The following is an 11,863-nucleotide window of genomic DNA, read 5'->3' on the forward strand; positions in this document are numbered from 1 at the left end:
GCAGACTTGCTACGTTTCACGCGACAATTAGAAACTTCCAAGCGGCCGCCTTTGGGAGGTTCAGATTATGAATCAGCCATTTTTGTCTCCGTTCATGTATTTATGTATGTATGCAATGTATATATAATTGTATATAAGCACAAAGGATAAAGAAAACGGCCTGCATCTATAAAATTTTTAATCCCAAAAATAGTTTTTCATCGAAATCTCGTAAAATCTCGATACCCTTAAAATCTTTCTATAATCTGTACTTTTTCAATCTTCTGATAGTAACCCATTTTGGTGAAGCTCTGTTTCCTTCTAGAATTTTTATTATATTTGTTTCTGGGTTGTGTTGTATATATAAAATGGCGATCCCGGAGTTGCCGGAGAGTGTAGAAACGACGACGTTGAACACCTACCACAGCCGCGCCGAGAGTACTGTGCGGCGGAGATCTAGTGCCGAGGCAGTACCGGAGTCAGAATCCAACTCTTTTGAGTCGGTGAATGACAGTGAAAGTGATGTTATTAACACCAATGGGATGGGAAATCTGTGTGGAGGAGTGGTGGAATCGGTGCGGCAAGAGCCGACTGAATCGGGTACTGAAGTGTTTTGTAATGGCAAGGAGGAGAAGGAACATGTTCGTTCTGGAGATAGTAACCATGAAATGGAAGAGGCGTCGGCGGCCGTGAAATTCGCGTACCGGCCATCGGCGCCTGCTCACCGGAGAATCAAAGAGAGCCCTCTCAGCTCGGACGCAATCTTTAAACAGGTTTGCATTGTTTATCTTTATAATCTCACACATATACACAGAATTAGCCATCCTTACATATCTACGCAAATTTCTGCTCTGCAATATCGAATTTTCACTATTTATTGTTGAATTCCTAATTTTTGAGTTCATTTATAGGACAAGTAAAAATTTGTTTTCCCTTTTCTCTTAACCAACTTAAAATTAAGTACCGTTCTTCTCTTTTGTTGTTTAGATGATTAGTGTCATCTATGTAACTTATGAACTTGTTTAGTCTCAGCATGACTGGGCATGAATAAAAATTTGCCACTTGGTCTTTTGTAGGTTAGATGAGGCCTTATTTTGGATGTACATGTAATTGCTTTCTGATTGTAACACTTTATTTATTTATTTATTTAGTCATTTATTTTTGCTATCATTATTGGTAGAACATGTGTGGATTTTGGTACAATCATGGGTTGTGCCCTTGGTTCTATTTAAAATTTTTTTATGTAAAAAAATCTGGTGGCTCTTAGCTTACTGTTCTAGGAAAAATTTTCCATCAGTCACTTTTGGACTAAGAAAGCCAATTTCAAATATGGTGGTACATATCCTTATATGGTGACATACTAATATTACGTATAAAGCTATCATTTCAAATTCAGCACGCCCAAAAATACATGTACATCCATCTATTGCCCTTTTAATTTGGTAAGTGCTTTATGGAAATAGTTGATTTCTGATTTAACGTTCCAGGGCACAATGATCATCACTGGGTTATTTTATTTCAGTAACTATATTGCAGTTCTGAGTGCTTAGGACTCATTTGATGTCCAGTTGCTTTCATTCAGAAGATAACATGAAAAAGAAAATTCTATGGCATTAGTTGATAGGGAAGGGAAGTTTTGTTATGGTATGTTGTAAAAGTTGAAAATGGGCTTATGAATTATCCTACTTAAATTGGGGCTGTTGATGTAGTTTAAAGTAGTAAGTTAAGAAATGAGTTTTCTCGAGTGTCATTTGTTGTGTTTATGGTATGCCCATCCAAGAGTTGACCTTTCTTTGTGCTGTTCTGTTATTTTTTTTGGGGGCGGGGGTATATCGGGAAGTTATGAAATGTAAAAATGGCGACAAAGTAACCTTATGAGAAGTTTCTCTTTTTTTGTTCTTGTGCTGAGGGAGGTGTGCGCTGACTTTTCCTATTGACTTCTGCATCTCGGAGATGGTGTGGCTCATCTCGGTGAATCCAATTTTATTTAAGAATTGGATAGATATTATGGTTTTCCTAGGCGTGGAAGTTGAGCAACTAAGAAGAGACTTTCTGCATCTTGTTGACTCGATGTAACTTTGAGGATAGAACATGTGTCATCTGTGAAACTTAACCACAACCTTGTAGGTTGGAGTTTGAGGACGATATATATCTAATCTCGAATATAAATATATTAATCATAGACAAAGAAGCCCCATATTTGTGCAACATCTTTCACTCACAAAAAACAGTTATATTTAAATCGATGGTGGTCATATTGTAAAATTATATCCTAGATAACTACACACAATGTACAACCAGGTTAAATTGCTATCTTGATGCCGTGATCTCGGTTTTATTTTGTTTTGGTCTTGGCTTTGGATATATTGGTGTGCAACTATAACTTTCTGGAGTTATTTACTGAATTATTTCTCGAATGATTTTGTCATGGAACTTCATAGCGTTCAGGACTAATTGGTTTCTTGTGGCAGAGCCATGCAGGCCTCTTCAACCTCTGTATAGTGGTGCTTGTTGCTGTAAATAGCAGACTTATTATTGAAAATTTGATGAAGGTGCGTCTCTTGGAATTGCACTGTACTTTTTGATTTATGTGGATAGTTAATCTAATCGTCATTAATACTATATGTATCTTTTTATTAGTTAGAAGCTGTTGATGTTTACTGCATATCGTTTTCAGAAGATTAACACACCTGTTATTATCGTCGGAGCTGTTGAGTTTAAAAGGTAATCTTGTATGTGGTTGCAGTATGGCTGGCTGATCAATTCAGGCTTTTGGTTTAGTTCAACATCACTGAAGGATTGGCCACTTCTAATGTGCTGGTACATACCAAGAACATTTTTAATTAAGTGATGGTTTAAGAAAACAATAAATTTTTATTTTTATCAATGTGTTCTTCTTTTGTTATGATAACTCTTCTCGTTATATTTTGCAGCCTGAGTCTCCCAATTTTCCCGCTTGCTGCATTTTTTGTTGAGAAGTTGGTGCTACAAAAGTATATATCTGAATCTGTAAGTTAGAGTTACTTCTTCTTCTTTTTATCCTGTTTTAGACAATGTTTGACTACTATCATTACTCAGGGTTTGCTCTCAATAGTACTTTCTTAAAAGTCAATGCATATAAGCATATGACTCCAAATGAACTCGACCAAACAACTGATATCAGAGTGCATTGGCAAAAAAATCCATTCATGTCTAGGCATGAGTTTTTAGGCTTATCGCCTAGACCTAAGTGGGGGATTTGGTATTGCTCCATACCATTTGAATGTGAAATAATATATCTATGCCCCTGTTTGGGCTCCATTAAAAATGCATTTTAGGGAGAAATGTATTTTGTAATAGTAATTTTTTGATATATGTGTCGTTAAAAAATAAGAAAAAGTTTTGAATTTACGTGTAATATTATTTTATTGGAGAATGTGGTTAATTAGTCGAACACGAAATGAGAATGAAAAGGAGAATCTTTGAATTAAAACATATACTAAATGGTATACTTTCATATTCTTAAGCACTAATGGATTTAACATAGCATGTTCATATTGCAAAAACATATAAATTGATAGTTCATCTCCCGGCATATCGAATTGTATAAAGAAGGTTAAGTTGAATTTTTGCCCCCTTAATTGTCTTTAATGGAGTCTCCAAAAAATCCCAATCCTTTTGCTTCAAATCTTCAATGCCGATTCAAGAATCTCGAAGAAACGTATATATTTTTGAATGTTTTGCTCTAGATGACTATCTGTTTTCCTTGTTGCTAGATGAAGAATAATGTATTTGGCCTCCCAAATCTTTGCTTTCTATTAAGATTCCAACTCTTTGCTTTCTATTAAGAGTCCAACTTAAATTAGGAATTCTTTTTTGTTGTCGATCACATGAGCTTGTGAGCTGCATCGCATGATTGTGCTATTGGTCTTCATCCTGAAACTTGACACCCTTGCGATCGCAAGCTTCAAACTTTCGCCTCCATTTCAAATCAGTCCACGAATTTCCCTAGTAATTCATGTCAAGTCCTTCCTAAATTGCATTGATGGTCCTGCATCTTTCAATTCTTTGCACGTTAGTCCCCATCTTCAACGTATGCTCCTTTTTAGTCCTTTATATTCGATTTCTGGTTATTTTCTCCGTAAGCAATCCAACATTGAGTTTTTCTTAAAACAAACAATATACAAACAAAATTAAGCATCAATTCGATGAAATTACTCCCAAACGTCCACTTTTGATGATAGAATAAGTGAAAAATTACACTTATATCACACTAAAATTGGCATAGGGGTTTGTTCCCTGAGTAGATATAAATTAGACAAATTGTCATTAAGTTATATCACATTGGGAGAAACATGTCACGAGGCAACCTGAATGATTTATGGTGAGTTTTCATTTGTATCTCTTTTCAATGAAGGCACTCTCTGTAGAATCTACGTCTAAGAAGTTTTATTGAAGGTTAGTCTATTTTTACAAAAGTTAAGCTGTCGAATCTAATCATCCAATCTACCAGCAGGAATTTTATGCCTACAAGTTTTGCTGAGAAGGTAGCTTGTAGTTATGATGTCGTTCGATTTTGATTAACATAAATAATTTCAAACTAAATATGTGGTGAAAGATAAGAAATTCATGGATTATGAAAAAGTGCAGAATTTTAATCTATATAATTTAGCTGAGTTCTCTACTGTTCTAGTAATTTTGTATGTCTTATATGTTCTTTTCTTGTGACTCAGTTTTTATCTATTTTGTAATGAATTGATGAATCATTTCATTTATTTATTTTTGTGATTTTTTTCACTTTTTTGTTGTCATGCTCCATATTATTTGCACTGGCAGTTCAAATTAGTTATTAAATTTCCAGTTGTCATGCAATTTGGTTTTTCCTAAACTATGATTGTTGAGCTCTTTCTTATGATCAGTTGTTACTTAATAGTCTGTGTGAATAAAATCTAAATATACTTTTACATTGCAGGTTGCTGTCTTTCTTCACATTATAATAACAACAGCTGCTATCTTGTATCCAGTTTTGGTTATTCTTAGGTTTGTCCTCGACTTCTTCAAATCAGTACCTGCATCTCGAAAGCTGTTCATCACACTTAATTATTTCTTTGTCTGGTGAAGAATTTCACCCTCGACAATGGAGAAATTTACATATTTAGATTCAAAATTTGTATTTGAAACATAGAAATAGAAAATTGCAAAAATATGATGTTTACATATTTAACTCATCACAAACATATGGTGAAAAGTGGATGGTAGATTTGAAATATATAACAGCAGCGTCGAGGTGCCCAGCATTAAGTTCACCATGTTAGACTTAATGCGATGGGTCAAGAGGCAATATGAGATTGGATGGAGATCTAAGTTTATACTGTGTTTTTTTGGCTTCATTAATTTCCCGAAGTTATATATAGTAATCCATACGAATGCATTTGATGATTACCTCTCTTGACAATGTCCACGAGGTATTTGTAAACTACTAGAGATATGATTAAAAATCACGTAATAAAGCTAGCATTTGTGAAGTTTGTTTCTGAAAATCTCCTTCGTGTCAGAGGTATCCATAATTTATAGCCAAAGAAGGTGTCATACAGCTTCTCTTCACATTAGAGGTAATTTAATCCTTTAATTTGGTTGGTGGGTCTCTTTAGTGGAGTACGTTACTAGAAATAAGATTGATTAGGGATGATTTTATTGGAAACTCATAATAGGTAGGGATCCTTGGGCAAATCACCAAAAAATAGCGGTAGGATCTATCTATTTTAAGCAATGCGTAGTTTCAACTATGATACGATACGATACTGTTTTGGGATTGCACAGGTTTGACTCCGCTGTTCTGTCGGGTGTCACATTAATGCTCTTTGCTTGCATTGTGTGGTTGAAGTTGGTGTCTTATGCTCATGCAAGTTACGATGTGAGAGCACTAGCCAAATCACTTGATAAGGTAATGAGAAAACTGTAGTCCTTTTCTTATATAATTATTTTTACATTTCTCCTTTATATGTTACGCGGAAAGAGTCAAAGGAAGATAAAGGAGCATTTGGTGGTAAAGCTACATTTCTTATAATATTTTGATGGTTTTTGTTCATCTTCCCTTGTACTTTGTGTTTTATTCTCCATCAATACTTTGCTTTGTGTTAAAATGAATAGATAAAGTGGATGTGATGCTAGATTTGTCCATTTCCATTGTTTTTGTTGAGATACAAATCACGTTCTGTATCTTCAGCTGTTATTTATTAAGAAGAATTATGACCCATATATGCATTTTTGTTACTAACCCTCTCTCATATTTTAATAACTACAATGCTCTTATGCATTTATATTTCTCTATCACATAAACGCGTGCATGTACTAATTGACGAATAACAATTCTCAACGATTGCTTTTTTAATCAATTCAATTCAGATTATTGTAGTTTGTTTTATAGAACTTTCTTTTGAGATGCCAGGATGAAGCATTGTCTAGTTATTGGAACATGGATGACACTCTCAGTGTTAGCTTTAAGAGTTTGATATACTTCATGGTTGCTCCTACATTGTGTTACCAGGTATGCATGGCTGAGGAATTTAATTATCAATGTTGAAATTTTATACAAATTCATGAATACTTATAGCTTCTCTAGAGACTTCATAAAATAGCTATTTGCCTGTTGTGCTGAGTCTGCAAATATACATGAAGTTACATAGACTCGTAGTTAAGTGCCATCAAGTAATATGAATGCTTGAAATGTTCATTGAACACTGCCAATCTTACACTAGATAGCACTGGGCAATGGGGATGGTTGAAATTCCCCAAAACTTGACTGGTTTTACCTTTTCAATTTTTCATGATATTCAAATAATGAACAATATTTATTGTTAGGTGAATTTAATTTTTGCACATTATTCTCTGGAGTGGGAAGTAAATTCCTCTCAGTAGCCCTTTACCAGAATTTCTTGCTAATTTTGGTCCTTTTTTGTGCATTTGATTGATGTAAAAGTTGTTTTAGTTGAACTCAATAATTCTGCTCCGCTTGCTTTATTCTGTCGTGTTGAATATTTCCTCTAATCACCTAAGAATTGCTATTTTTAGCCAAGCTATCCGCGTACAGCTTGCATTCGGAAGGGTTGGGTGGTACGTCAATTCATTATGTTGGTAATATTTACAGGATTCATGGGATTTATTGTAGAACAGGTGATCTCCTTTTTCATATAAATCAACTCACAAAATGGTTTTCTCTATTTCAATGCAACTTGACTGATATAGCTCATTTCATTGTGCAGTACATAAACCCAATTGTGCGAAATTCTCAGCATCCTTTGAAAGGAAACCTTTTGTATGCCATGGAAAGAGTCTTGAAGCTTTCAGTTCCAAATTTATATGTGTGGCTCTGCATGTTTTATTGTCTTTTCCATCTTTGGTATGTCCTTCCATCCTCAAAATTGGAATACATATTTTTTTTTTAAAATTATTGTGCAATTAGTTTGTCATTTGCGTAATGAAACTTGCTTCTTTTTGTTTCAAACACCTGACACTTATTTCAAATTTAGAAACTCATTAATGTAACACTGATATACCACATGGCTCTTTGCCTGTCTTGCTTTGGAAGTTTGTTCATTAGGATGCCACAATATTTGTTGGTATGAAGTTATCTATCATTATGAAATTGCATTTTGGGCAATACCAGACAAACTTTGGGCAATTTGGGAACAAGATTGTTACCTATCGTGGATGTCCAAGCATTCAGTGCGTTGGTATGTTGTACTGAACACCACTACACGGTGACTGGACATGATGATTCTTGAAAAAAAGTAGGACAGGACATGGATTAGACAACACCAGTTAAAATATATTTAAAATATTAATATTTTTGTAAGAAATTATATGATTATGTAGTAAAATTAAATGCAACCACTTAAATATTTAACAGATAATTTGAACCAAAAAAGTGAAACTGGTCAAGTAAACATCAACTGGTGCAATTCAGCCAATTCATTACCAAAGAGGTTGCACCAAAAGTGGATCTGGTCAACAAAAGCACACATCATGAATTGCCAGAGGAACTCAGAGCTCAGCAAATGGAAAAAGTGCAGGGATTAAATTACCTAAAAGAAAAAAGAGTCGAGATTAATGTGTTGCTAGACTAGATAAGCAAAAGCAAAGATGGAAAACAAATAGGTACTCCAAATGGAAGATAACTTTTGTTCTATTGGCAGAGTTTCATGAAAAATGGTGGCCAATATTTCTGAGAAATGTCTAATAGCTAAGAGAGAAATCATTCTTGAAATAAAATAATTTTCTTCTCAGCTTTTTCCTATTCATTGGATAATAGTTCATCTCATTTTTGAATTACAGTTGCTAGTAAGTGAATAAATTTTAATTACCATAATCAGTTTTTAAAATTTGTAAGTTAAATGGATATTTGAAATTTACTTGTTCTACTGTTGTTAGCAATGACACTGCAAGACTAAGCAACATGACCCAAGTAGAGAGGTTGTAAAACTGGGTTTGGGTTATAGAAATATCTGCATTTTGTTCAGTAACCGTCTGTATTAACTAAGATAAGAAAAGTGGCTCATGTTGTTACCTTGATCTGGGGCAAATAACTATTTCTAAATTGCTTTGAGTATTCAAATTTTCTCCAAAATGTATTTGTTTCGCCCTTGCAGAATGAGTATATTCTATTTTTTAAGCGCCTCTTTGAAAATGAGAACTATATTTATCTGTTAATCACATTACTCTGATCTTACTTACACACAATGCTGTGATATAGGCTGAATATACTTGCAGAACTTCTCCAGTTTGGTGATCGTGAGTTCTACAAAGATTGGTGGAATGCGAAAACTGTTGAAGAGGTAGACTTGTATGCATGGATAAGATATTTTCCTCACCTTTTTACACGCCTATAGTTTTGTGTCTGATTAGTGATGCTGTTCTTTAATTTTATGTATGGTTATCCGATTGTTGCTGCTGTCATCAGTATTGGAGGATGTGGAATATGGTAAGTTAATCTGCAGATTTTTTTCTGGAAAAAATTGGTTGCACGATTTATATTTTATTTTCTTTGTTATGAAATGGAGCTATAATCACTGTGAATATCTTTCCAATCAGAGGTTGCAAAGTGTGAATATTTTTCCAATCAGAGGTTGCAAAGTGTAAACTGTGACATAATGCAGAAATATTTCTCTCTTTATTTTTGACTTGGTTATTAAGCTACTTCATTCATCAGCATCGAATGTATCCTGCTTGTTATTTACTGGATGCTTGTAAGATATATTGTTTATAGTGTTAACGCAATTGTTGAGTGCTCTTTATTCTATTGTAATTGTCATTATTTTATCTTCAACTGGACAATTGCTGAATGGAAAGTTCATTGATTGCAGCCTGTACACAAGTGGATGGTCCGACATATATATTTTCCATGCTTACGGAATGGAATACCGAGGGTAATTTACTTCCTCTCTGAAACCTTAAGCTGTTTGTTAGTTAAATAAAATAAGTTCTTCTGCTTCCTACTCTGTTATTCCATTTATACATGATTGTTATTACAGGAGTAATTAGTTGTAGTCTGATTTCACGATGAATAAATTAGTATTGTGCTTAGTGACCAATCAATGTATTTTTATTATATAGTCAAACATGAGAAATTAGATTGGTTTGTTATTAGATTCCTAAATAACCTAAACCAAGAAGGGATTACATTATTAAGTTCATATGTGACCTAAAATAAGAGTAAAAATTGTAACTTTATGATCCAAGAGACTGCTCTTTCCTATCTCTTGAGATTGAAAGAGTTTATACTTTTGAATCAAGGATTTTTAGTAAATCTTGAGAATGCCGGACATGATGATTATACTTAAACTTTTGCAATTATTATTATTATTATTATTATTATAATAATAATAATAATAATATATATACTGCAATCTATTTGATCTACTTCTCCATTTTCAATGCAGGGAAGTGCTATTTTGATTGTATTCCTTGTTTCTGCTATGTTTCATGAGGTATAATGCCTTTTCCTGCTTTCATATCTCATTTCAAGTTATATTTATGCTCTCATATCGCTCCTTTTATCATCTTTTGTTTGTTTACAGTTGTGCATTGCCGTCCCTTGCCACATATTCAAGTTTTGGGCATTCATTGGCATTATGTTTCAGGTTATAGCAGTTTTTAACTTGTATTCCTGATTAAAGATATCATAGTTTTGAGATTTAGCTTCTGTTTGAGCCCCATTTTCGGTCCAAAATGCATTTTGGAATAGTATTTTGTTGGATAATGCATCGTTAAAAAAATAAGAAAGATTTTGGGTTTGCATTTCAAATTATATTATGGAATAATGTGTGGTTGAAAATGAGTTTTGAAAAAATGGACTTTTGGAAAAATGGGGGCCAAACATCAGCTTAGTATTATTTATGAATTCTAATTTCGCCATTGCACAGGTTCCTCTTGTTATCATAACAAATTACTTGCAAGATAAGTTCAAAAATTCGATGGTAAGTTTTTTCCTCTTTATATCACACTTGTTGAGTTCTTCGTTCTGTCCTAGTCAATTCTAGCAGTTGTTATCATAACAAATTACTTGCAAGATAAGTTCAAAAATTCGATGGTAAGTTTTTTCCTCTTTATATCACACTTGTTGAGTTCTTCGTTCTGTCCTAGTCAATTCTAGCAGTTGTTATCATAACAAATTACTTGCAAGATAAGTTCAAAAATTCGATGGTAAGTTTTTTCCTCTCTACTTTGAGTTCTCAAGTTGCACGAATATGCATTATGGTTGGAGGACTAGATTTGTCAATCAAATAGGGAAGTAAAGTTTCATTCTGTTAGCAGCCCTTTCACTTAAGTAGTCTTATGGTTGCTTAACAAATTGAAGTATAACTTCTTGGAGTATTTATTCGTACAAGAAGTCTTGCTCATCGTCCATATTTTTTCGCCCCGATGGTTTATTTGCACTCTAATCTAAAAACAACACTCGTTTTCATCTTTCTCCAGGTGGGCAACATGATATTTTGGTGCTTTTTCAGCATACTAGGTCAACCCATGTGTGTACTGCTATATTATCATGACTTGATGAATCGAAAGGCTAGTGCAAAATAATGGCCCTGCACCAATTTTGCTAAGAGCGAGAGTCCCTCGATGTTGCCGCTGATGGATTATGCTCTTACTATTTTCGATATGTTCCTATATTGGCTTTCGTGCAGCTTCGCCATTCGCCCTGGCCAATACGAGATAACTTAGCGCAATCAATTTTGATTCAAAATGTAACATATTAGCATTGGTTAGTTATTTCGACTATGTAAATTTTTACTACAAGGAGTGATGTATTTATTAACTTTTCTAGTTCTAAAGTTTCATGCTATTCCCTTTGTCCCATAAAGATATACTTGCTTTTTTTTTTTCCTTCAAATTATATGTCATTTTCATTGTTGAGGGTATAATTGATGTTTGAGTAATGCTATTAGTGATATTAAATTACACGTTCAATTAAATGAATTAAATAATTTTACTTTTAACTGAATTTATCACATAATATCACATAGATTGATGTTTTAACATTACTGGCGTTAGATAGTATTATTCCTAATTTTTTTATTTTTTATTTTTTATTTTTAACATGTTCTTATTTAATGTGCTTTGTTTTCGATGAATATAAATTATTCGTATTTAAGCCATTATTTAGTGTAGGGATATTAAGAAAAATGTAAGTAAATTTTTTTGTTTCGATTGTATTAATTATATTTTCTTAATTTTTGTGAAAATGGATCTTTGTGGGATGGAAGGAGTGTTTTATTTTTATAAATTGATTAAGAAATAAAATAATTAAAGTAAATTCTTGGGTCTTGCTACCTTGATGGCTTGACTCGGGGTTCGTTTTAGACAAGTAGGGCATATAAAAAATTATGGGTCGCGGTCGTCTCAAGGT

General features: G+C 33.5%; 1 protein-coding gene across 2 annotated transcripts; it reads left to right on the top strand.

Moving 5' to 3' along the window:
• On the top strand, positions 1 to 11,280 carry LOC111399475 (diacylglycerol O-acyltransferase 1A-like). Of its 2 annotated transcripts, XM_023026784.1 has the most exons (16): positions 2 to 752; positions 2,451 to 2,531; positions 2,726 to 2,799; positions 2,913 to 2,988; positions 4,931 to 4,998; positions 5,779 to 5,902; positions 6,407 to 6,505; positions 7,030 to 7,131; positions 7,221 to 7,357; positions 8,711 to 8,792; positions 8,918 to 8,938; positions 9,321 to 9,383; positions 9,897 to 9,944; positions 10,035 to 10,097; positions 10,380 to 10,433; positions 10,933 to 11,280. In XM_023026784.1, the coding sequence occupies exons 1-16, from the start codon at positions 348 to 350 to the stop codon at positions 11,035 to 11,037; spliced, it is 1,602 nt and encodes a 533-aa protein (XP_022882552.1). In that variant the 5' UTR covers positions 2 to 347; the 3' UTR covers positions 11,038 to 11,280. The 2 variants fall into 2 exon arrangements, with proteins under 2 accessions (XP_022882553.1, XP_022882552.1); XM_023026785.1 differs by lacking the exon at positions 8,918 to 8,938 and having other exon boundaries at positions 1 to 752.
• Positions 11,281 to 11,863: the final 583 nt, after the last annotated feature.

The sequence above is a fragment of the Olea europaea genome, chromosome 9, assembly GCF_002742605.1.
Source record: "Olea europaea var. sylvestris chromosome 9, O_europaea_v1, whole genome shotgun sequence".
Classification (NCBI taxonomy): Eukaryota; Viridiplantae; Streptophyta; class Magnoliopsida; order Lamiales; family Oleaceae; genus Olea; species Olea europaea.

Excerpts from the sequence above, each read along its gene's own strand:
- LOC111399475 (XM_023026784.1), top strand. The coding sequence starts at position 348 with ATGGCGATCCCGGAGTTGCCGGAGAGTGTAGAAACGACGACGTTGAAC. Across the intron at positions 6,506-7,029 it reads CTCCTACATTGTGTTACCAG|CCAAGCTATCCGCGTACAGC; the intron begins GTATGCATGGCT and ends TGCTATTTTTAG. Across the intron at positions 8,793-8,917 it reads ATGCGAAAACTGTTGAAGAG|TATTGGAGGATGTGGAATAT; the intron begins GTAGACTTGTAT and ends TGCTGTCATCAG.